At 38.9% G+C, this 24,048-nt stretch overlaps 2 protein-coding genes across 6 annotated transcripts in view; one reads left to right on the top strand and one right to left on the bottom strand.

Annotated features, from left to right (window-relative positions):
* Positions 1-2,747, top strand: part of fam189a1 (family with sequence similarity 189 member A1) — an 85,217-nt gene extending 82,470 nt beyond the window's left edge. Inside the window, exons 11-12 of the mRNA XM_041226848.1 lie at positions 343-671; positions 2,046-2,747. Coding sequence (XP_041082782.1) covers positions 343-671; positions 2,046-2,231 — 515 coding nt within the window. The 3' untranslated portion in view covers positions 2,232-2,747. The remainder of the gene's footprint in view (positions 1-342; positions 672-2,045) is intronic.
* A 692-nt stretch (positions 2,748-3,439) lies between these two features.
* The window catches only part of apba2b (amyloid beta (A4) precursor protein-binding, family A, member 2b), a 56,780-nt gene continuing 36,171 nt past the window's right edge, over positions 3,440-24,048 (bottom strand). Inside the window, exons 3-14 of one of the 5 annotated variants that reach the window (XM_041226843.1) lie at positions 21,321-21,401; positions 20,158-20,197; positions 19,365-19,469; positions 17,702-17,847; positions 13,446-13,481; positions 12,441-12,527; positions 10,290-10,475; positions 8,447-8,626; positions 7,885-8,097; positions 7,371-7,490; positions 5,356-5,496; positions 3,440-5,087 (exon numbers count right to left, since the gene is read on the bottom strand). In XM_041226843.1, the coding sequence (XP_041082777.1) occupies positions 5,016-5,087; positions 5,356-5,496; positions 7,371-7,490; positions 7,885-8,097; positions 8,447-8,626; positions 10,290-10,475; positions 12,441-12,527; positions 13,446-13,481; positions 17,702-17,847; positions 19,365-19,469; positions 20,158-20,197; positions 21,321-21,401 (1,407 nt within the window). In that variant the 3' untranslated portion in view covers positions 3,440-5,015. Of the gene's footprint in view, positions 5,088-5,355; positions 5,497-7,370; positions 7,491-7,884; positions 8,098-8,336; positions 8,627-10,289; positions 10,476-12,440; positions 12,528-13,445; positions 13,482-17,701; positions 17,848-19,364; positions 19,470-20,157; positions 20,198-21,320; positions 21,402-24,048 lie in introns of those variants that run through there. The other 4 variants (XM_041226844.1, XM_041226845.1, XM_041226846.1 and 1 more) reach the window with 4 other exon arrangements.

Raw genomic sequence — 24,048 nt, 5'->3', positions numbered from 1 at the left:
ATGTCATTTTTAAGACGATGATGATTATTATTATTATTATTATTATTTATTTCTTAGCAGAAGTCCTTATCCAGGGTGACTTACAGTTGTTACAAAGTATGTCATTACAGATAACAGCAGTTACAGAATAAAATACAAGTGATAATACACCTTGTACTTACTATTAATGGAAAGATGAAATCAGTTACACTGACCTATTAGGAACCCATGCTGGTCTGGGTCAAGGGACTGTTTTGTGTCAAAGTAATATGGAAGCACAATAAGACTGTAATGCAAGTAAGTGATGACAAGTCGGCAACAGCTTTATACAAGATGTACATCGTTCATTATTTTATCTTTCAGCTGCTTGTCCAGAACTTTCCGTCGTTGTTGCGCCCTGCCAAGGTGCTGTCAAACACACCCCGTCCTCCACAAGACAGAGGGATGCCAGCAAAGTGGACATTCGATTGAAAACGAGGGCATTGCAAGCCATTTCCAAAGAGCGGCCACACTCCTTGGTGGACCTTAAGGCATACAAAGACACCAAAATACTGGTGGCAAAATTTCTCGAACACTCCAGCTGCAATCTACCTCCTGAAGTCCAGCATGTGGTCAACAGCATCAAATTTGTTATCAAGACAGATGAGCGACACATGGAGGAAGCTATCTTCAGTGCCAATGTCATTGACCAGGTGAGCTGAGATGAATGAGAAACACACACTAAACAGACTTTGTTTGCTCTATAGCCAGTTTCCTGTTTAACCCTATACTGAATAGAGTACAACGGAAATATAAGAAATTACACCCTGTGGTCTTAGAATGTGCTGATCCTTGTTAAATACTAAGTCACCCTTATGTGACATACTATATAGTTTATTAGCAAATAATTGTGACACACATTCACTGTATCTTTATTAAACTGGTCTGGCCTCCCTTGTACAAGCTTTTTGCACAAGTATGGGGCATATCTTTTGCAACCCCTTTTGCGCCATAGCAGGTGGCTTCACCTCTTCCGTTGAGTCCAGCAGTGCTCAGTTAGATTCCAAATTCGAGACAAGTGTTAAAAATTTAAATCAAAATGAACTGCATGGGAATAATACTGAAATAAATAGAGGGTTTATATATTCGGGCACCACCTCACAATGCATTTACATGATATAGTTAGACTAATCTGTATTGATTCAGTGTTGAGTCAGTTAGTATTAGAATGCACAAACCTGGTTCTATTTTTTATTCTGGCTTGCAGACACTTTCTTTTTACTACAGTGGAGTCTGTTTTAATAATTTTGAAGCTGCATAGGTCAGTCTTCCCTGCTGTGACGTGAGCAGCTCTTCTGTTTCCATTTGTCCTTTTCAGCCTTAGATAACTTTAACTGTCCATTTTAATAACACATTTTCGATTTGAAGGAAGACTGCATAACAATGACCACATTGATTCAGTGTGGATGTAGTCTGCTCAAATAAATTAGTCATAATGTGCTTTTACACACAGGTCTACACAGCAGATACACAGACATGTTCAACGCCTTAAAAACCCATACCTCTATACAGGCCAAGGAAAGAACTCCACTCAAAACAGCAGAGCACTGAACTAATATCTTAATGTCCATCTGTATTTATTTCTTTAGTTGAAGACACTGAAATTAATTAGTTATCCTTGGGTAGTCGATCAGTAAGTTTACTTACGGCAGAAATAGTTACTGCTTTCCAACTGTTTAGTCAAGTTAATGCTGCAAGAATAGAATTTGTTGGAATAGCTTGTGGAAAAAAATATGTTTCCTATGCAGTTAAACTACAGTATCATGTGGATAAACTTTAACAAAAAGAAGCCCATGGTTTTATAATGTGAAACCTCATGCTGCTTTGTATACGTTTCTTGAAATCTTTAATCTCCAGTAAAAGGCTTAAGTAACTTGGGTTTTGATCAGCGAGACAGCTCAGTACTTATCATACAGTGTTAAATGGTTGAAATACATCCCAGTGTAGCCATGACCACGGGAACATTTTATTTAGATTTGCTGTTTTGTTTTATTTTATTTACCTATGCGTCTTCATACTCAAAACAGGTGATCACCAACTCCCAGCAGAATGTGAAAAGCCCACGGAAACGGCTCCAGCAGGACCTGCACCTCCAGAGCTGTGGGGACCTGAGCTCCCCCTCCTCCAGCCTGCGGAGGAGCCGTCTGCAGAGACCTGGGGACGAGGACCGGCCACACAGCCTCACCGGGGTGTGCAGGGAAACCATCCTCTGACACGCCACCCTTCAAACACATGCCAACTGGGATTCCACAGTGCAGTCCGTGGAGGGTCGGGGCTCACTGCTGAAGTGAACAAACTCCATTCTAATTAGTATTGTTGTTGTTATTATTATTATTTTATTTTTTTAAAGACAAAAATGAATGTCTTCTTCAGGGTAAATTGACAGGTATTTAAAATTACAGTAAATACTGTACATCCAGGAGACTGCACCAGTTCAACTCAGCTCAGAGGGGATGTCTTCAAATCTTCAAATCTTGGCTCTTGTTTTCTACCGAACTCTGAATCTGCCTACAATTGAAACGTCCCCAATGCGTTAATCTCTTTCATTCTCATACTGCAACTGGAAAGAGCATGTGTGCTGTGTGGAACAGCATGATATTTTAAATGCAAAGACAAGGCATTTAATGAACAGCGGCTACAACTTAAAGTTGTATTATTTAAACTTACCTCAGTGTGTTTCAGTTCTTACCAGTGTTCTAATAAAAAGTATGATTTTTTTCTTCTCTCTGCGTCGTTGGCTGTTCATAGATCTATCATTTATTTTGCCATCATGTTACGTTAAAGTATTTAAGAGAAGAATACAAACCTTCACTGATAAGTGGGGTTGTCTGTACAGCCTGCATACAACCAAGTATTAAGGAAGTGAGAAACCAGCATTGTTCCCTTGAGTTAGTCACATTTGCTTTTAGGACACCAACTGCTAAGGGAAAACAGACCACTATTCCAGCATAACCAGCCAGAGTTCAAACAAGTGGATTCTTTAAAGGAACATTATCATAGAACTACAGTAGCAGCTAATGACTACAGAAATAATAATGCAAACAAAGCAAAGTATTACAATACATGTAATCCTGTATGGACTGTAGCAGCAGCAGGCAAGGGGAGATTTACTGTTTATAAACAGAATTATTTTTTTGTAGCAAATAGCCAAGCCATAAAGTTAAAAAGAATAGTCAATCCTGACTTCCAGAAGCTCCAAAAGCATTTTGTAGACAGAGAGGGTGTTTCCCATACTACAATGAACGAGGCAAGTGCAGGAACAATTTCTGGGAAGAACAGCACAATGCAGGGGTATACGAGCAAGAACAACAAGTTATTATTCCAGATAGCTCTGAGCTTTATCCCATTAAAATAGTTTTACTGTCTTCAAAACAGTGCCCTGTAAACTACTAGAACACAACGAGACGGACAGTTTAAAAGGTAAGATTTATTATTTTTATTCCCCCCCAAGGATGACTTTGTTCTATCTTTAGCTGCATGCAACGGGTTATTATTATTATTTTAGTACCGTAAATTTGAAAGCGCTACTGAACAGTAAGCCTTCTTCAGTCACAGTGTATTTTTTTTTTCCCCTCAAGGCTGTGGCCCAACATCAAGACAAACAAATGTTAAGATCAGCTAACACTTAGTCCCCTAATGGGTCCAATATCTAACACAGTATGTATTATTTACACATATGCTAATACTGCTGATGGTTATGAATACACCTGAAACACTGTACATTCACAACATCATTCAAACTGATATTCTGGTCATTAAAGAGGGCTAAAATTGGGAGACAGAGCTGCAATTCATAATTTAAAAAAAAAATAAAAACAAAAATCCTAACTTTATTTTTACACTAAAAATCTCAATTTAGATTTAGGCTACTTTCATTTTTGGTTTAAATTTTTTACTGAAGGGCACTTTGCTTTATAACAGTGCAAGTATAGGGGAGATAACTGGTAAAGGTAAACCGTTGTTTACTTGTCTTATTGTTTAAAACACAGTTCTAAAAACCATGGCGAATCCTAAATAAAAAAAAATTAAAAAATGGATTTTTGAAACTTTTCCTGAAACCCAGTCTTCTCTTTGTTGGCGTGATTTTTTTGCCCTCTCTTCTACAGACACAACAGATCTTTCACCTCAATGGTCATTGCCTGCCGCAAGCCGTACCCCACACGTTTGTGTGGGTCTTGTTACCTGCCGTTTAGCAGTTCAAACAAAATGAGGACATTAATGCTCTCGCTTCTAACTTGGCTCTACACCCTCCTCACAGGCCCACAAATGGCCTATAATTAGAAACTGGTATTAGAACTGTACCATCCTTTCAATCCATTTCTAACGAAGGCACACGCCGCAACATATTAGCTAAGCTGCCATACAGCCGTATTTTTTTTTATGAATTGATTTTGTTTTTTCAAAGGCAATGTGTTACAATGCACTAATGCTACTTAAATTCTAACTAGAGAATCCAGAAGGGGCTTGAGGAGCTGAAGGCTCTGAAACCCTCCCTGCCTCAATCAAGGATTTCACACTCTCACACTGGTACTTGCTGGTATTCAATCAATATTTACATCCTACACAGAACATTTCTACAAATATCCTTACTGCTGAACAGAAAAACATATATACTATATATAAAATTAAACTCTGTTCATACTAGACACTCAAATCCTCCATCATGTGACCAGATGCACATCCAACACACAACAGTACAAGTAAATAACAATATCCATTTCACCAGCCTTTCACGAGATTTTTTTTGTTTATACTGGGAAATTTGTAAAGTGTTAGTGTTTATGAAAAGGTGTCTGCACTAAATGAAGACTGACATCCCTTTTGGCAAAAAAAAAAAAAAAAAATCCAATGGCTGGTCAATCTGTTAATTCAGGACTCGCAAGTCCTCTGGAGTTCTTCTAGCACTTTAAGTCCTCCGCTTTATTTACCGTAATTTCTTCCAGGTACGCAGAGCCGCTGCTTGATGTGGTTTCCCTTATAGACGATGTATCTTCATGCTAGATGTATACTGGAGTCTCTTGCCCAGTCAGGAGCCTGAACATGGCTGCTGGCATGGTCTTCATGTGGATCTATTGATCAACCAACAACAATTAGATTAACAGACCTTCGTACTGCACAGTCAGAACCAGGACAGATCACAGGGTAAATAACGCAAATATTTCCCTTCTGTTTATACCGTGTGTGGGATTTCTATACAGCACACACACACCATCCAGTGGCTGGATGATGTCATGAAGACAGACAACATGGTTTCTGCTATCCACATTGTGAAACCTGTTACCTAAACTTCCCTGCACATAACTCACATTGATGCTTGCTCCCCCAAGAAGTGCTTACCTCCCCCACAGAGTTAGACAAGGCCTGCACTATCTTCTCATGCGCTGTTGCCACCACGCTCTGCCCGTTGATCTCAATGATGCGGTGCCCGACCCGCACCCCTCCTCGCTCGGCTATTCCACCTCTCATCAGGCTGCAGATCTATCAAGAATTCAATCAGGACACTTATTAACAAGCATCAGAGGAGGCACTCCTGCTTTCCATTCCATTTATTTATTTTCATCAGGGATCGAAAGCCACTCCATTTCAGAGAGGTATTCCCAGAGCAGCAGTAAATTGAAATCGAGCGATTACATTATCATCACGTCTTCAATCTGAAAAGTTTACATAGTGACTCAAAACACCACTCTGAATATTATTCAGCACAACAGACCCAGTCAGTTCAGTGTAATGGCACTAAAATGTTGCAACCCTGAGGACTTCGTACTAGATGGATATACACATTTGTTACAGTAGGTTGATATGCATTAGTCTCTGTGGCTGAAAGGTGTCAAGAAGCACTTTTATTGATGATCAAGAAAACGTGAATCGAAATGTATTATTTTGTAATGCAAGACTATACACAGTTTACGCAACTGATCCAAAATAAATTTAGGTTGATCTTCAAGCAATGGTTTGCCTCTTTTGATAACCTGGCCCTGTTGAGTGTAACAAAAGTAGTGTTAACTTGTGTAACTGACTTGAAAATAAGAGCACATTGAAGCAACTCAAACCGGCAGTTCATTTCAGCCAACGATTAAGGGAGATTAAAGTAATTGCATTTGAACAGCTAAACCAATACACCGTAATAAACCTGGTGCTAATGTGAATTCTAGAGAAATATTATTACTCTGAAAAGGTTTATTTCTATTTTCCCTATCTCGAGAGGCCTACTGTAGCTTCATGCTTAATGTCAACATGCTAAGCCCCTTTCACACTGGCACGCATACCCAGGTCCGAGCTAACCGGGCCACAATCTTGCATAGTGTGAAACCCGGGTCCCAGTGACCCACCTCAGGATGTGGGTTGGCACTCTTTGGCTCGGGTTGAGCGAGACAAAATGCATGATGGCCGTTCGTGAGCCGATGCACTAACAAACAGCTACGCCTGCATGAAAGTTACACTTCCACAAGGAACGTTTCTGTTTATTCTGTTTAGCGACATTTGTGTTGATTGAGACACAGCATGAACTAAATTGCAGCCGGGATGTAGAAACATTTGGACCGATGGTTCAATCCAGAGAAGCTTGGCCCAGAGAACATTTCATAATTAGAGCTAGTAATCTCAAAGTCAGTTTAGGATGAATGTCATGTAGGGTTAGTTCATTAGTTCAGCAATATCATTTTATACTGAAATAGTGACTTGTATTGTTTTCATTCCCTGTTTTTTATGTGTTTTTGGTGGTTCATTTCAAATGTGTTTTTCCTATAACTATACAAAACCACTAGGGGGAGCAAGAGCTCCATACAATCAATTTTGTGTATCCTATTGGTGGACAGTCAATTAAATAGAACTGCCATGTTTACAGCTGTGGTAGTCCTGTTAATTTTTTTTTTCTAAATGACAACCATAAACCTTTTGCAACAGAAATGCATTATTTTTGAAAACGGAATTTGATGCTAATTCCTGGCGGTTGGGTTGCATGCCAGCCTGTGTCCTTTTTTTTTTTTTTTTAAGCACTTAAAAATAAGAACAGCTGCACGCTGTGTGATAACAGATTAGCTGGTATTAAGAAGGGCTTCAGAATTGGATTCGGAATACCCACACAGTGTTTATTGGACTCCTGTGCAGAAAAAAAAAAAAATAAAAAATAAAAAAACACCAAAAAAAAAAAAAAAAAAAGGTCCAAAAAACCCACACATCCCATTTAAAATGTACCACTGAAAATCTGAACAGTGGGGTTTTATCAGTGTATACCTAAACACATGTTTATCCTGGATAATATACTTTAAGTGTTAACTTAAACTATCTACCTGTATCCACTCATCTTCAATGTAATAAAGACGGTTGTGAATGCCACTAATATGTATACTTACAATGCCATTCTGCACACTGAATCCCAGCTGGTACTTGAGGTCTGGCCTCTTAATGAGGACGGTGGTGACCGGCGGGCAGCTGACAATGTTGAGCTTCACCTGGATCTGGTTCTTCAAGCCCTATCAAGGGACATTAAAAGAGAGTGTCGATTACAACATAAAACGCTACGCCTATCAAAGACTAGGACAGAAAGCACTGCTCCGCAATTAAATCTAGTCGTCCGTTCATTACAGAGCGAAAAGGTGATAAACTCGCCCGCTAATTAAATATCCACCGGCAACAGAATCTTCAAGGATCGTGCCTGGCAGGTCTGCTATTATTGTACATTTAAAGAATGTTCTTTTAGGCTTTTATGCCTTAAATAAGAGTTTTGTACACATGTAAAGAAACCAACAACAGTCTGGAACATTTTAATGAATACCAAACATAATGAATCCATTTAAACAGACTTTTAAATAACAAAACGTATTAGGACCCGCTGTGTTAAACTTCTGAAATAACACACACATCTACCTTGATTATCCCCTGACAAGTGGCAAGCGGAAGTCCAACCAAACTGGTGCCGTTAATAGACATGATCTGGTCTCCGATGCTGAGCTTGCCTGACCGCGCGGCTGGTCCTGCGTTCATCATGTTGGCCAGGATTACTGTGGGCAGTATGGAGCCCCACCCCGACTCCACAATCACCACCCCCAAGATCTCCCCCTTCTGCTTCTCCAGCTCCAACTGCAGGGTAGCCAGGTCGGGGAGGGGTAACAAACATGTACTAAATGCTACTTGTACCTCAATAAAAAACATGTTAAAAAAACCAACAACTTTTAAGGCAATATGTCAAAGTATGTTTTGTTTTTTAATTATAAAACAGGATTGTTATCAGGTCCACTGAAGAGTGTATAATCAGCTCACTTTGATTGTCTTGCTCACCTACTTGGCAACCAAATGATTAGAGCTGGTGTGTTATTGTGAATGCATTTATTTTTTTTGTTCTTTCAAACGTTCACTGTTCTAGCGCCAACATGTTTTTTTTCCTCCCCGTTCATTTTTGGATAACTTCAGTGGGTTAAAGAACTCTAACCTCTTTGCAGTTCTCAGAATTTGAGAAATGGATTAGATCATCATTATACATCTCCTGTGTGTTAATGATGTCGCTGTATTCTTTCTGGCTCAGGTCCTCAGGGTTGATCCCATTGGCTCTCAGGAACTCTTGGTAGGCTACGCTGAATGCCTGCCCAATGGACTGTGCTATAAGTTGTGCCTGTGGGTGGGAAACAAGTATGTTAGGCTGGAAAATAATCCATGTGAAGAAACAACCTAAAGGTAAATATTTCCAGATGGCCAAGCTAAATTTAGAGCACTGAAATAATGTGACAATTCATTTGGTTGAACTTACCATTTTAATGAGTGTGAACAGCACCTTGAAGCACAGCTAACTCTTCAAACCAGAAATGTTAAAAGTGACAATTTCTTAATAGAGATACAATGTAGGATTAACAATAATGTTTGGCATGGGAGGTCAGATCATTAATATGCATTCGATGTTAACCTCATACAATACATACATTACAAACCAGTCACCCAACTTTAATAGTCAGAATTTGTGTATTGTGTTTTTGATCTTCAATGACAAGCCATGATGTCCTGATGCAAAAGACCTGTTGGTTTAGTGCATGCCATCCAGTTTCACAAAACTGAATGCAAGGGCCTCTCCAGTTAGCCAGTCTTAAAGAAGGTCAACATGTTGTAAATAAAATGAACACTCAAGGTGGAATTTCGATTTTGTTTCTGCACATTGCAAGGTAAATCAAATGCAGAGCAAAACCTGTAGCAAGTGGACATGCGAATACAGAACGAATCAGATTGATCTAAGAGAGTACGGTGGTACTGTGTGGAAACAGTAGATTTGCACCCAGTCCACAGAAAGGATTAGACCAGAAGCTCTTGGACTCATCTCACAACAGACCCTGCACACAGGCTACACATTCCTCACTAAGATAGGGAAAGGACCCGACATTTATGAAGCTTCAAATTTATCCACACATGGGGGCCTTAGAATGCTTTACAAGAGCTGCACAGCTTAGTCTATGAGCAGAAATCTTTTGAAACACTGCTTCCGTTTGGCGCCTACAAACCACACGGCAGATTGTGTGTGTGTGGGTGTTTTACTGAAGTGGTTTCGGTAGAGGTAACATTAAACCACTAAAATGTCCAGTATGGTGCCTTGTGACTTCATACGCTGGAAATATGCAATCAAGACCTGAATATAAATGCAGAAGGGAGGCTAGTTGGCACGAGTGTCTTAAAGCCCCCCTCGCCCCTGCTACTCAGACTCAAAAACACACATCTTGGCGCATGCAAAAAGCCCTAGTGTTTTATCTAGCAATATGCAATGCCTGTAATGTGTTTTAACTTGAAGGCCTAGGGACACAAGACCAGACCACTAACGAGATTCAGTTAGCCTAGGATCCCTTTAAGCTTTATGTAGTTCTGCACAGACATGAATAAACAGAACTAAAATAAAAAAAAACCTGGACACATGGACACTGAATACAATATGTTTAGGTTAGGAGACACTTTTTTGCACAGAGTGATGAGGGTAATGAGCCAATCCAAGTGTTGACCCAATTTGACAATGTTTTGGTGTCGACCATCTACTGCGAACCAGTATAGCATTAATGGGCCAAATGGCTTCCTCTTGTGTGTACAGTTTATGTTCTTATGCTATCCTAACCCTCCTGTAGCCCTGTAGTTCCTATTGAGAGATGTATTTTCTTAAGCCAAGGACTAGAACTATAGTGAGGACTTTTAACAATCTACTGCATTAGGCAACGTTTCAGTAGATTTCAGCTGCTGAAGGTACAGCTGCGAAGCTTGAGAACACTGGGCGTCTGGTTGCAAATAGAAGGGCTTCCTATACTTACGTCCTCAGACTCAAAGACGTGGCAGATCATCTTGTACTGCTTCTTGCTCTCCTGCGCGCCGGGGGTGGTCTCAATGCAGTCCTGAGAGGCAGTGCGAGGCATGCGGCGTCTGGCCATCAGAACCACGATGTTGCCGATGTCTGCGATGTAAGAGATGGTGCGCAGAGCATTGTCCATCATGGTCTCCTGCACAAAAATAAATAAATCAATGAGCAAACTGATCTGGATTCACAAAACCAGGTAGGGGGTTTATTAACAAAAAGCATGTAAGCACCATACACTGTTCCCAAATAAATAATGCAATGCTTTCTCCTGCATGACAAAATCCATTATTAAATTAGGTTGTCATTGGATCCGTCTGCAGGCTGGAAGTGCACTGGGAGCAGGTGTTTAGAATAAGGCGAATATGTAGCATTCAAAACCCATGTGCATGTACATGTATGCATTTACATGGTGCATGCATGATCACACAAATCCTGGCTGTATGAAATCCAAATTACACTCACCTTAATCTGTGTTTTAGGGTAGGAGTTTGATATGAAAGGGCTGGTTCTGGATTACTTTGAATTCAGTCCCAGCGGCAGATGGAAACATGCTGGAATAAACTCCTCCCAACTGCTTTCCTCAGCATTACTTAGACTTAATGAATGCAGGGCTATTCAGCCCATCTTAATGTTTTCAAACCTTCCTAAACGCAAGTGTTTTTTTTCACTCTTAAGACCTTGTGTAATGCTGACACAACTTAAAATTCAAAGCATACATCCAATTCATTTTCCTAATTACAGTCATGCTTGATTCTGATTATGGAGATCCCCCGATTATGTTGTCTTCACTCTGGGGTTAGCGTGATGTAAACAAACTGTCAGCATTTTCTTTTAACAGGTTTGTTTACTCATTCACATCTATTACATTCTAATTCGATGTTCAGACAGTGTGATATCCGGGCCTGTCATTCAATTACCTCCAATGATTAAGAGAAGAGAGCTGAATAATATTGCATTGCAGTAGATGTGTCGGAAAAAGCTAGCTCCAGATACCCAGAACACATTGGAGAAAATAGCTAAGATCTTGATCATGACACTGCACGGTCCGGTCACATTTAAAGGCAGTCCGGACCACGTTCTGGTTCCCACTCTTCTGTACTGCCCTGTAAGTGACAGCTGGTCTGACCAACACACACACACAGAGTCTGGTCTTTGTCATTTACATTTTCTTTTTTTTTTTTTTTTTTTTTTTTTTTACATATTCTTAAAATGGACAAATCCCACAATTTCCACTACAGTGCATTAGCATCTGTAAAGATGATGCTAAATATTATTTGTTATAAAGCATATAAAACTGCATTACATCCCTTGTTCTTTATTACGCTGTATAACCTTTTATTTAATGATCTAGCAACCCCAATTTAATGTCCCTTTCACTTCTAATACATTTGCAATTTGTAAAATTACAGAGCATGGTGGAACCTGACGATTTAAATTGAACTCCATGGTGGTACCAGGTACAGGTGATTGATTCTGTTATTCAGCACAGAGAGCGAATACCACCAGGGTGTGCAGTCATTTCAAATTCCATTTAGCAAAACGGCTCTTAACACTGAAATTGCACCGTACTGTAGTTCTTTTTGGGGTCTATGCAAAGCAGGGCTATCTTGAAAACTAGGGTGGATGGGTGGGGGGGAAACACATCACAGTATTTAGACAGAATGGAAAAAGATCAATATGTACTCAATATGGCAGAACTGCTACGTATTGCTAGATTATAAATTAAAAACAAACGGTAAAATGTACAGAACCATCATACAATAGACAGATTTGACATTATCACCATTTCATTCCTTGATGCACAGAATGTTGCGAGTGAGCAGCACATTCATTCTGAGTGCCACTGGTTGTAACAAGCAGGGTATAGCCACTAGAGCTGCAAGGACTGTAAAAAGTGATAAATGAATCCCCTGTACTCCTCTCGATGCCCTTCAGACATGTACAACTGAATATATTCAGACAATATTTATTGGGGTCATATTTATGCTCCCAAAGCTTTCTGAAAAACCTTTAAAAGAAAATCTTAAGAACATAACAATTGTCTTAGAAAGATACCTAGCAACTGGCTAGCGGTCAGGTCTTTGAGCGTGTGCAGATGGGGATTTACCTGCGAGTCTGCATTCAGCACCTTGATCCGCTGGGTTGAGATAAACAGGTCCACCTCAGTGAGTGTCTGAGCATCGCCTTCCGGGGTCTGAGAGGGAATGGGGAGGAAAAGCATCAGAATATTGGAAATTAACATTGAGTTGAACCCCAAAAAGAACAGAGGATGGCAAACATGACTGAGATCTACACCTAACACCCCACAAAGTTCTTTCTAAAAGGACAACATGTGAATCAAATGCAAAGCAATGAAACGCTTCACAAGAGTAGCGCATGAAAGCAAGTTAGAAAAATAATGTACTGTGCCTTTAAGTGCTTGTAGAGATACAGAGATTTAATAAACAATGCATTGTTATTTTAAATGGGTAGTATGTACTACATCAGATAAAGGCTTATATAAAGCGCCTGTCAAATACGCACATGCTCATCGGAACCACAGCATAGTTCCTTACAATTGTAAATTAAAAAAAAAAAAAAAAGATTAACTTAGTTTTGTGTGCTGTGCATTCCTGGTGCTATGAATAACTCACATAGGCGGTTTCACTGAAGTAATGACTCCCAAGATACCCAGGTTATAAACAATACAATTGTTCATTAAGAATCACTGGTTTACATGGATGTTATTTCTACAGTACATGTTAACCTGTAAACGGTCTTAAGTAGTACTACTAAAGAGGTGGTAACACTAAAACAAAAACACAAAATATCCTTTAAAAAACAAAGAATGATAAGTGGAAGACGGTACACGGGTGAGAATTGCCGATGGAAAACCTTTGAACCATTTTAGGCAGTTTAAGGAAGGTTCGCACATCCATGATGAAATAAACAAGCCTTTGCACACATTCTGGATATAAAAAACAAATATGCACTGGCACCAACATGTAATGCTTTGTTAACAGTTGTGTTATTTGCATATGGACCCCAAAGCTCAAACAAAATGGTTCAAAGCTCAAACACAAAGAATGTCAGGAATTATGGAGAAGTAGCTGTGGTCATTTGTTTTACACACCGCCGCCTTCTTGATTTTGGCTGCCTTCTGTACCCTCTGTGCAGCATTAAAACAGGGAGACACGGCTGTCAGACTCAGGGACAACAAACACACAGGTAAAAAGCATGGCACACACAGAGCCGCCACCACTAGACCAGTGTGTCATCTGTGAGAGGAACACTTGGAATTACTGATGGCGGAACTGTGTTGCGCAATAATCTGCAACTAGTGGAACAGAATTGCTCTTTAAAACAAAAAATTTAAATAATTATGCAGACGTACATCAATTCTGTATACCAAGGAGTCGTTAATATATGGATTTTTTTTGTTTTGTTTTTATAATAAACAACAATCCATGAGTTGGGTAACACAATAGGGTAGGGTCATGCCATAACGAATGCCATGTTTGTCACTGACCACTTACAGAATAAATTACAGCCATGCATTCGTCCACTGTACACACTTAAAATGAATAATGATTTTCAGAATTATACAGGTACTAATCCTGAATAGCTGGTGTAGGTCTATGAACTATAGAGACACATTCCCAAAGTCAACAAAATAAATAGTCTGCATGAAATACAGTACAAGTTATTCATTTTGCATGTAAGATCATATAGAGTAAAATATCCTTTGAAGATTAATTATACAAAACGTTAAAAAAACTCTATTTACCCATTTTAAAACAGTAATGGTAGCACAATGTACACTGTGAAAAAGGACATTATTAGAATAAAGCCAAACATGGCTCTCACTAGCCCCTCCCCACACCCTCAGCCCAATACTACAAGGGTGGAATGCAAGTAATGTACATCACGTGACCATTACAATTACATCATGTGGAACAAAGTGGAGTATTGCTTCTGTACAGGTTCATCAAAAACAGACAAAAGGTCACCTCGAGATCAATGCATTTGAACACCGACATGGAATTTCCCACAACACCTGGATTGAAAATCATTTTGAGCTGAAGGCTGTAAATCGGTTACATGGAAATTACAGTGCACTCCAAGCAGCCTGTCCAAACCTGACAGTGATCTAAACTGACAAGGTGGAGGTGGGAAGGTTTTTCAATACACCGCAGTATTGCCGACTGGCTCTCAGGGTCAATGATTTAAAAAAGAAAAAAGGCCAAATTTATGTTTCCATATAATTGAGGTTGCCTCCTGTCATGCACAAACGTTGCTCAAAATGCGAGTACTGATTATACGGAGTTGGGCGATCAAGACCTGCGATGTGTGTGTGTGTGTGTGTGGCTGCGTCCCTCTGCATCTGTGTGTGTGTGTGCTGCGTCTAACTGCGTCTGTGTGTCGGCAGTACATCTGGTAGAAAACCAAATTGTGTATGCAATTATCTTTCTTTCCCCATATTACACTGATTGAATACTTATTTCCCAAGCCAGTACCAGAAATGTATTGAAAACATGAATAGATTTTGATTTGCAGTTATTCAATGCTATTATATATACAGTACACCGCACATATATTTTCATATTATGTAGATAAACTGGTAGAACAGCCTGCACTATACAGGCATATTTAATGCATGCAATACTCTAAAGCCATAAATATTTGCAAGCCTTTTATTGTGCGTTTTTTGCATATGAAAAAAAACGCAAACATTTTTGGAACGAATATCAAATTCCACTAATACATACTTTGTATACTGCAACAGGTCGCCAACATTTCTGGAGCAAAATAGGTTTTATGGGTGTGATTCACCAAATATTTATGGCTTTACAGTACAGCACGCTATTGTAGAACACATTCTGACATTTGGTGTATGTGTTGGGTAATTTAAGTGAGTGTTTTAGCAAAATCTCAAAAGGAGTGCATCCGTTTCTTATATTATTGAGTGCTATTAATACAAAGAGACAACTTGCTCTTTTGACATCATAATGGATAGTTCTCTTTTGGTGCTTAATGCATAAGCAGCTGGACAAAACCAATAAGATTCACTCCCCCTCCCCCCCAATCCCCCTTCCAAGTTACAAAAGGCATTAAATGAGTTTAAGAGAAGGATTCTAAAAGCACATGCCAGAATACCCATAATTACTGTCCAATCACTGATTTTTCCCATTCGGTTAAAGCAGTCTCGTGTACTGTAATGCTAGCATTAGTCTTATCCTATTTAGGGACTATGCACAGGAGGATGAATTACCTTTTTTAACTGTTAGTTGAACAGTAGATTACCTTTCTGAGGATTGATCTGTAAAATTACCTTCATGTACCTGGACACAAAACAGTTGTTAACCACATCCAATGTATAATTAGCTTAGATTGCAATTCTTTACATAGAATGAGCTGTACTGCGCCATAGATAGACTGTTTGAGAGGTCTCAGAAGTGAAAACCACGGCATTTTATAATAATGTGTCCACACAAAAAGTAGATATGCTTTGTTAAAAAAATCCCCAAACTTTTCCTGAATATTGCCCTAAATCATCAATCTCACTCCAACTGAACTGACGCTGCATTACCCAGGAAATAATTTATTGGGGGAAAAAAAACCAACATGTATCCTCTTTAAGCCTTCCTTTGAAGATGCTCAGTTCCTCTCAATACACTGTGCAGATATAAGTGGTGAATCATTCAATTACCTAAACCCATTAGGTGTTTGAGTGCAGCTGTCTGTCCAAGGCAATTACTTACTAGTGGCATCAAATTCAAAAGCAGCGCAGCTGTAAACTGAACTAATATACTAAAATTCCTTGTTAAAAAAAAATTATAATAACTGACATACCGGTATGTAATTGTTTTTCTTTTACAAATATTTAACAAAAAATTAATAAGGAAAATACAGCTGCAGTGCTTTTGAAAAGGATGCCACCAGTAATTGTATCTTAACCTAAAGCTGAGCTCCCAAAATATACTGCAGACCTAGTGGAGTGTTACATGTTACATTCAGGAATTGAGGCAGTTTTAGTGTTGCCATGGTTTCAGGGTCTTGGTGCTTGCTGAGGGACAGATTAATAGTCCTGGGTGCCTGGATACAGCCATCAAGTCAAGCTGCCACACATGCGGTTCCCAAGGACTAGGTTTTCTAGGCTTGCTTTTTTTTTTTTTTTTTTTTTTTTTTCCTGACTGGCTTATTTGAATGCAGTTCTCTTTCCACAGTATTTGTATTATCAATCAATCAATCCCAATTTATTTTGTATAGCACTTGCATCCCAAAGTGCTACACATTACAAATAAATATACTATACAATACAATATAATATAACATACTACAATATTATACATATCAAAAACATCCAAAAACAAATACATATTAACAAAACTCCAAAACAGGCCATCCCACTCTACAAAAAGGCCTGAAAAACTGACATCTTTTAACATACGAATCCTTCTGCAGTTTTTTTCGCCAGGGGTGATCTTATTGACTCCTATGTTAAAATCACTAAATCCCAGTATTACACTTAGTGATGTTAACGTGGGGGTCAATGAGATCACTCCTGGGGGAAAAAACAGCAGAAGGATTCATCACACAACCAAAAATAATAATAACAGCAATACTACACATTATTCAGTTTAACAGACATTGTGAGCATGCACTGGAAACTGCCTAATCTCACGGGAAAGAAAGGATTTGCAAAGCAGCAACCAATCACTCCATTACAAGCATGTATATTTTTTTGTTGACACACAGCCACAGAATATTAATAATTCACCAACATCACAAAACGCATTAGAAAGATAACCAATGACACATCAACTTGATTTAAAGAGCAATCTGGATTTCATTTTAATTAAAAGACTGGATCACACTAAGTCCCATAATAGAACAGGACATGCCCGGAGGGATGCCATGCGTAACTCTTTGATTAAAATATTACCATTTAAGATGCAAATGCATATCATGGTTATTTAGCATAAGTTATTTTAAGAAGGTTACATTCCAACTGCTGTCAACTTTGCTTGAGGCACCTGCTAAGCTGCTGTGATCGTTCACAGCACTGGGGTCTAGAACTGGTTTAAAACTAAACGCGACATCTCTCAAAATTATAGCACTGTTATCTGCAGCAGATAATTGGTCCAGATAAATCTAGAAAGTGCACCTGTGGAGAGTTCTGTTTGCAAATTCAACCTCACATTTTTCATAATTACTGTGAAACGTAAACAAAGAATGCTACTTTATTAACTTTTTTTATTTTTTTTGCACTCAGGGAATACCTAATGAAATGCGACCCGGGCACCTGTCAATGAATGGAAGTGCAATAAGGTGTTTCGTGCAGCCATGTTTCACGACTGGTCTGCATTGTCAGTAAGCATGCTGTACCTTCACGCGGCTCACAGCCTCCTGGGCCTGCATCATGCGGATGTTCTTGGATGGGTTGCGCTCCGAGAGCAGCTGTGTGGAGCCCAGGTAATTGGCAGCAAAAATGATTCCATCAATGAGGTCCTCTGGTTCACAGGGTCCTGGAACTGGGGAGAAGAGCTGGGTTAGACTGCATCTCATTCGGTTATTTTAGCTGTGCCAAGCAGTCTAGCAAAAGTATCTTCAGTAGTGCAATTGTAACTGTCTACTCTAACAACTTAACTTTTTACATACTCAGGCTATAGAAGCCATCACGGCATCTATCAAGCTAGTGTCCTACAGTAAAGGCTGAACGAAGTACAGGTTCACTGCACACACTGAATATTCTGTACTCAACTAGCTGTAAAACATCACTTTGTCCTGAGGTAGCCCCAGACTTCCAAATCTTACTACCTTAAAAACTCAGGAAACACTTTAGTGCTGCAAAGCCACAAATTCCAGTGGAGCAGCTGTTCCGACACCAATGATGCTCCATTGGAATTCACTCCTTTGGAGCCATAAAAGGTGTCAGTATAACTATAAAAATCAGTCAAACATAAGCCATTCAGATATTATTCCTACAGAATTCCATTTGAAGTTATGGTGTATGAATTTGCAAACATTATTTTCAAAGAAAAGAAAAACACGAAGGTGAGCGGCAACAAAATTAAAAGTGAATGATTTAGTTTGTTAAATCAGGTTCAGGAAAAGACAAAATGAAGATAAAATTGTTCATGGCTTTGTCTGGTACAGTGAAATTCAGTTTATGATAATGAAAGGAATTTACGTGAAAATAGTACTGTAAGTCAACTTAACTGTATTGATGGTGATTATAAAAAGTCAGTCGATCACTTTCAACAGCAGGGGGGAAATACTGGGGGGACGCCCTCTATGGGTCAACCTCAGTGATGCATTGCAACCGTAATACGAGTGTGATTGAACTTACTGATTAATACTGTATTCGTCTCATGGATGGATTCCATTTCCAACATTAAAAACAGCAGAAAGGACACACAAATACATAGTGATGGAACACATCTTTCAGATCAGCTGCAATGGTTTTCCCACCACAGCTGTGCAAAGGGGTCAGCCAACTTTATTATAAATAAATGCACACAATGTGAATCAAATTATAATAAGTACACAATAACATGTAGACAGCCAGAATGGAATAGTACATATGCACACAATTCTTCTGCATGACGACGCAAGCAGCAGCTACAGCTATTGATGCATAGCAAATGCCAGTTCGGGTTTGGGTTTTGTCCTCAGAAATTAAAAAAAAAAAAAACGGGGGCTGTTTTGTTTAGCATGGTTTTTTTTTGACTGGCGCAGAAGTAAAATGTATACATTTCCAGACAGTGGCTTTTACAAGATGAAAAGCAAAAGAACAAAATAAGAGAGAGAACAGAGGATATAAAACAGCTGGAGGAGAAAAATAAATCAGTACAACTGCTACAGGAGGAATAATGCACTGCATACTGTACCAGGAGAGAAAAAAAAAACAAGAAACAGCTAGTCTAAAAAGTCTAGGGAGGTGGAACATGTCAATACCACAGTAAGGGGCAGGTTAATTAAGCATTAGTCAACAGCATGGCTTGAGATGCTATGGGCCTGTATTATTGTGAATATGAACAGGTCCTACTTTTCAAATGGAGGCTGTGTGGCCGGGTGGTCATAGCTGAGGACAGGGGAGCAGCAGGCCCTGGTTTCAGATCCAAGCCCAGCCATTCACCTACTATACTGTTAACTACATAACGAAAAACACACGGTTTTGTGGGATAATATGTGGAAATCAATGTTTCTATTAAAAAGAAAAGAAAAATGCACACCCACAGAAAAAAAAAAAAAATATAGGATTGCAGTACTGTAGCATGACTGGAATTATTATACAAATGTGTCTGCAGGACAAAAGCCCTGTTTGTGGTGTTGCACATCAGAACCAGCAATTAACAGCTATCCCTCTAGACTGCGAAAGGTACTGTTCAGCTTCATCCATTCACAGCAACCAAATGAACGGAAATGGCTGATAAGCTGCAAAGGGCAGATTACTGCAACCGTACTTTCATTAAACACTAATCATTGAACTGTTGCAGACCAGTAAAACCTGTGAACCATAGCAATCTGTTCCTCCAACCCCATTCAGTTCTAGTAAATAGTTTAGCTAGAAATGCATGTCCGTTCTTGGAAATACATTGATAATTGAAATGCAAGACGCTGTTGTACAAAAATAATGTTCATTTTATTCCACTGACAACGGCTTTGATGGACTAAATCCCTTTGCTTCCCGTACAGAACATAGTGAACGACCCTGTCAATGTAATCGTCTTATACAGTATGCAATGTGTATTTTCATTATTTTTCCCCAAAAAAGATTAACAGTAGCACAGATTATGACACAACAGTCTGCAGAGTAAGAATGAAAAGCAGTGGCTTACCATCTACAAAGCTGGGGAAGGAAGCCGTCTTCTTTGTTTTCTGCAAAACACAAGCCGTGAATGAATGTTGAGAAATGAGGATTACAACATCTGTATACTTATCTTTGTTTCGGCCAAAATCTTTAGAAAAGCACTGAAAAGCAGTGAAGTTTATATACTTGGTTTGTATTTCAAAAAATGAGTAACGACACTGTTCTTCCTTTTTAATGCAAGTATGTTCATCATCAACTCTCTTCTATTATCTTGCTAAATGCACAACTCGCTCAATAAAAGCACAATACTTTACTGTACAATTATTATTATATACAGGCTCATTTACGTTATCATGGGTAAGTCACACAAGATACTGTATTAACCTCTGCTGAAAGAAACAAAAACTATGCATATGTCAGTAAAACAGAAAATAAGCCATCAGTTACTCATTAATTAATACTTTCTACACCTGCACTTCCAGTCAATTCTTCACAAAAAAGCATGAAACATGGCACTGGGTTTACACAACTGGGTATTATCCTTGCTGAACAGATACCAATGCTGAAGCATTTCTTTTGTAAACAAGGATTCCGTTTTAATTAAGGACAAAAGGCAGCAACCACTCATCCTTCGGGGAGCCAGTCTAACTGGATACGTGATGTCAGTCAGGGCATGTTACATCTCAAGACAGCTTTCCGCTTGTTTACTCACTAAACCGAGCAGCAGGAACCTAGTTTGTGGGGGATACAGCTGAAATAATTGTAAGGATGTGTCAAGAGCCAGTCCCAGAACAGAGTAAATGAATATCATCACGTGAACACAGTTCTAGATTTATGGTTTTCAAGGACAACTTTAGGTTTCTGGAACAGAACTAATAAAGAGCAAAGGACGGCAAAAAAACAGCACGGCCAGTTCTGGTCTTGATATAATGGAAATTAGACACATCAGTACATACCGGAAAAGAGATAACAGCACACAACAAAGCAAGTAGAGTCATGCAGGAACATGAAAGATTAACAAAATCATTGGCACTACAAACCCCCCCTTAAACATTACAGTATAGAAATTACACAGATCAGGCACTATGGTTAGGATATATATAAAAAACTAAAAACATCCATACCAATAAATACTAGTGTTTAGTGTTTATAGGAATGTCTTATCAACTGATTAAAAAAAACACTGCTTACCTCTGGGATATTGTTATTTTCAGCGGGTCCATTAAGGTCTGATCGCTGCTGTTTTCTTGGCTGATCTGGATTGTGACACACCTAGACATGATTAGAGAAAGATAAATGTCCAGTTTACGAAGGTACTGTATGTGCCACAGAGACATTTTGTTTAATTTCAAAACATTATGCACTGTAGGAGTTCGCTGAATATTGCACATTTTGTTTGTGTGTTTCGGTCCAACCAAGAGGTAGTGAACCCATCCGTTCACGAAATGCACACCATCTCACCTAAAAACCATGCAGCCTGTACATAGGGTTAAGTACTACAGACTCATTGTTAAACACACACTTTGTTAACAACCCCAAGGTACAGGATCCAAAAAAATAATTTATACAAAAATGTCAGGTTTCCAAATGTTTTTATTTTAAATATATTTTATTTTCTAAATATAAAAGAAGCAGGTGAAAATGCACTAGACAAACTATTTGCAAAATTTGAGATTAAAGATGTTGTGGATTAGATCTTTTCGGAGATAGAGGAGTTAAACTGTATTTAGGCTTTTTTATGTTATGCAAGATGTGTTTTTGGTTTTGTACAGTATCTTGCATAGCTGTATTTTGCTTGAAATGTTCATTTCACTCAAGGAGATTGGTCTTACGGTGTTGTGTTAATAAATTCTGATTTAAAAAGCATTCAGACAGCAGCAACCCTAAATCTGGAATCAGACTGCATGCCAAATGCAAATCCATAGTGTAAATCAAACCCATCGCTACAGGACTGGCATCTATTCATTCAAAGCCAGATTAATTTCTCGCTGGATTACCCCACTTACATTGATTGATGTTATTTTTCCAATACATTCTGCTGGTTGTTTTGTTCTCTTGCCATTGATACTACCCTGCATCACACCACAGACTACATCCTTAGCAAGACTTTCCCATTTCCACAACAGGGTGCCCTTGCGTGCCAGGCCATTTCAAATGCCATTTCTGTGCTTTGCTGGTTCAGCTTTTTACAAGTTCTGCATCTGTTTATTTGCTGGCAAAGCTACGCTCTGAATGATGTTATCAAATCAACACTGTAACCCTATTGTACCGTCATTGTTCTTTACACAGAGCCTGCATCATGCTTTTCTGAACAGCTGAAAATCAGTAAGAGAGATCTCATACCAAGTGTGCAATCAGATTTTTTTTTTTTGTGGGGTTGCAAGGTTCTTTCCAATATTTAAAAAGAGAATTCACACTCGCCACTGTTGCTGTTGTCTTTGTCTTTCATTAATAATGCAGATGTTGCTACTCAGCTTTCCTGATTCTCAATTGGGTTATTGAACATTTTATAAACCTCTATAGATCAGTTCTTGTAGCATATTAATTGAACCCAAGGTTGACAAATAAAAGACGACAGCACTTGAAACTCCCAGAAAGCACACTTGTTGATGCCATGAATACATTTACAATACTGTCATTATTGAGATGGTTACATTGCTGTGCTTTTAAGTCTGAACGACACATCTCAATTTCAAAATTTTAAATAAATAATACATAGATTGTTTCATAGATTGGGCATGTTTTGTTCATTATACTTTTCTTTGACGTTAAACAAACCATTAATATGAATACCTTCAAAGAAACCTCTTTTAGACATAACAAAATAAAAAAGAACTATGCTTTTCTGTAACAAATGCGGTTGCCTGTAGTAACTGAAGCAGGGACTGGTTTCAACAAACACGGAAGCTAGGCTTTCCTCCCAAGCCGGACTTGAAATTAATCCCCAAGTCGGACTTAAAGTCTGATAGGTCCAGTTGTAATATTTGCACTTTTCAAGAGTGGGCAGGGGGTGGTTTAAAGTTTGACTCACCATTTAATTTAAATTTTATAGGAAAAGTACTTAAAATGTATTGATGTTCAATAGGTGTATTTTTAAATACGTCTTACGTGTAGAATATAATAATAAAGCACCAGCGTTATTAGTGTTTCTGATTATATCTGATTTCACATTTCAGCTCCTCAAGAATGTGACAACCCAGCACCTATGCACAGTATCACATACAGGGGGAGTCACATTTAATGGAGCCTTACTGTAATGCTGTCACAGAAATGCACCTGGAACAATGCATTTTCAATTGCAGTTGGTCTGGGGTAGTACAATTGAATACGCATGGTGTGGTGTGAGGTTCAGTCAGATAAGATCAATCAGGCTATTCTACCAAGAGGCTACCACAGTGCATGGAGGGGTAGGCAGATCAATATCTGTCTTCTAAAACAGAGTCACAATTGAATTGAATCACAAAAATATACACTGTATGCATTATTCATCTTGCGAGAGTGCAGTCCTGTAGCATTTTCAAATTATTATGAATTGTACGTCCCTTTAACACACCAAACAAACCATTACAATGCATTCACTGTGATTATAAACCAAACTGGGGTACAATAAGACAGGGGTAACATCCACAATGTTGTTAACATGTGCACACGGAGCACAGGGTGCCTTGCTAAACAAGATGTTTGGTACTGTATCAATTCCAGAAGTGGTGGTATTGCCAGTCCCAAGGGTGAGCTCCTGCTAGAAAGACTCACTCAAACATGTTCTCCACATGATGGTGCTCCTGCACACTGCTGAATAGCCCTGTTACTCATTAGACTTTGAGAAAGTCTTTTCTATACAATCCTACTCAATGGAACAGGTGCAGCCCACTGGGTGGCACAACCCACCATCAGTAGGAATCAGCTTTTCCCACACCTT

Source organism: Polyodon spathula, chromosome 24, assembly GCF_017654505.1.
Source record: "Polyodon spathula isolate WHYD16114869_AA chromosome 24, ASM1765450v1, whole genome shotgun sequence".
Lineage (NCBI taxonomy): Eukaryota > Metazoa > Chordata > Actinopteri > Acipenseriformes > Polyodontidae > Polyodon > Polyodon spathula.
This window is presented reverse-complemented; position numbering and strand designations above follow the sequence as displayed.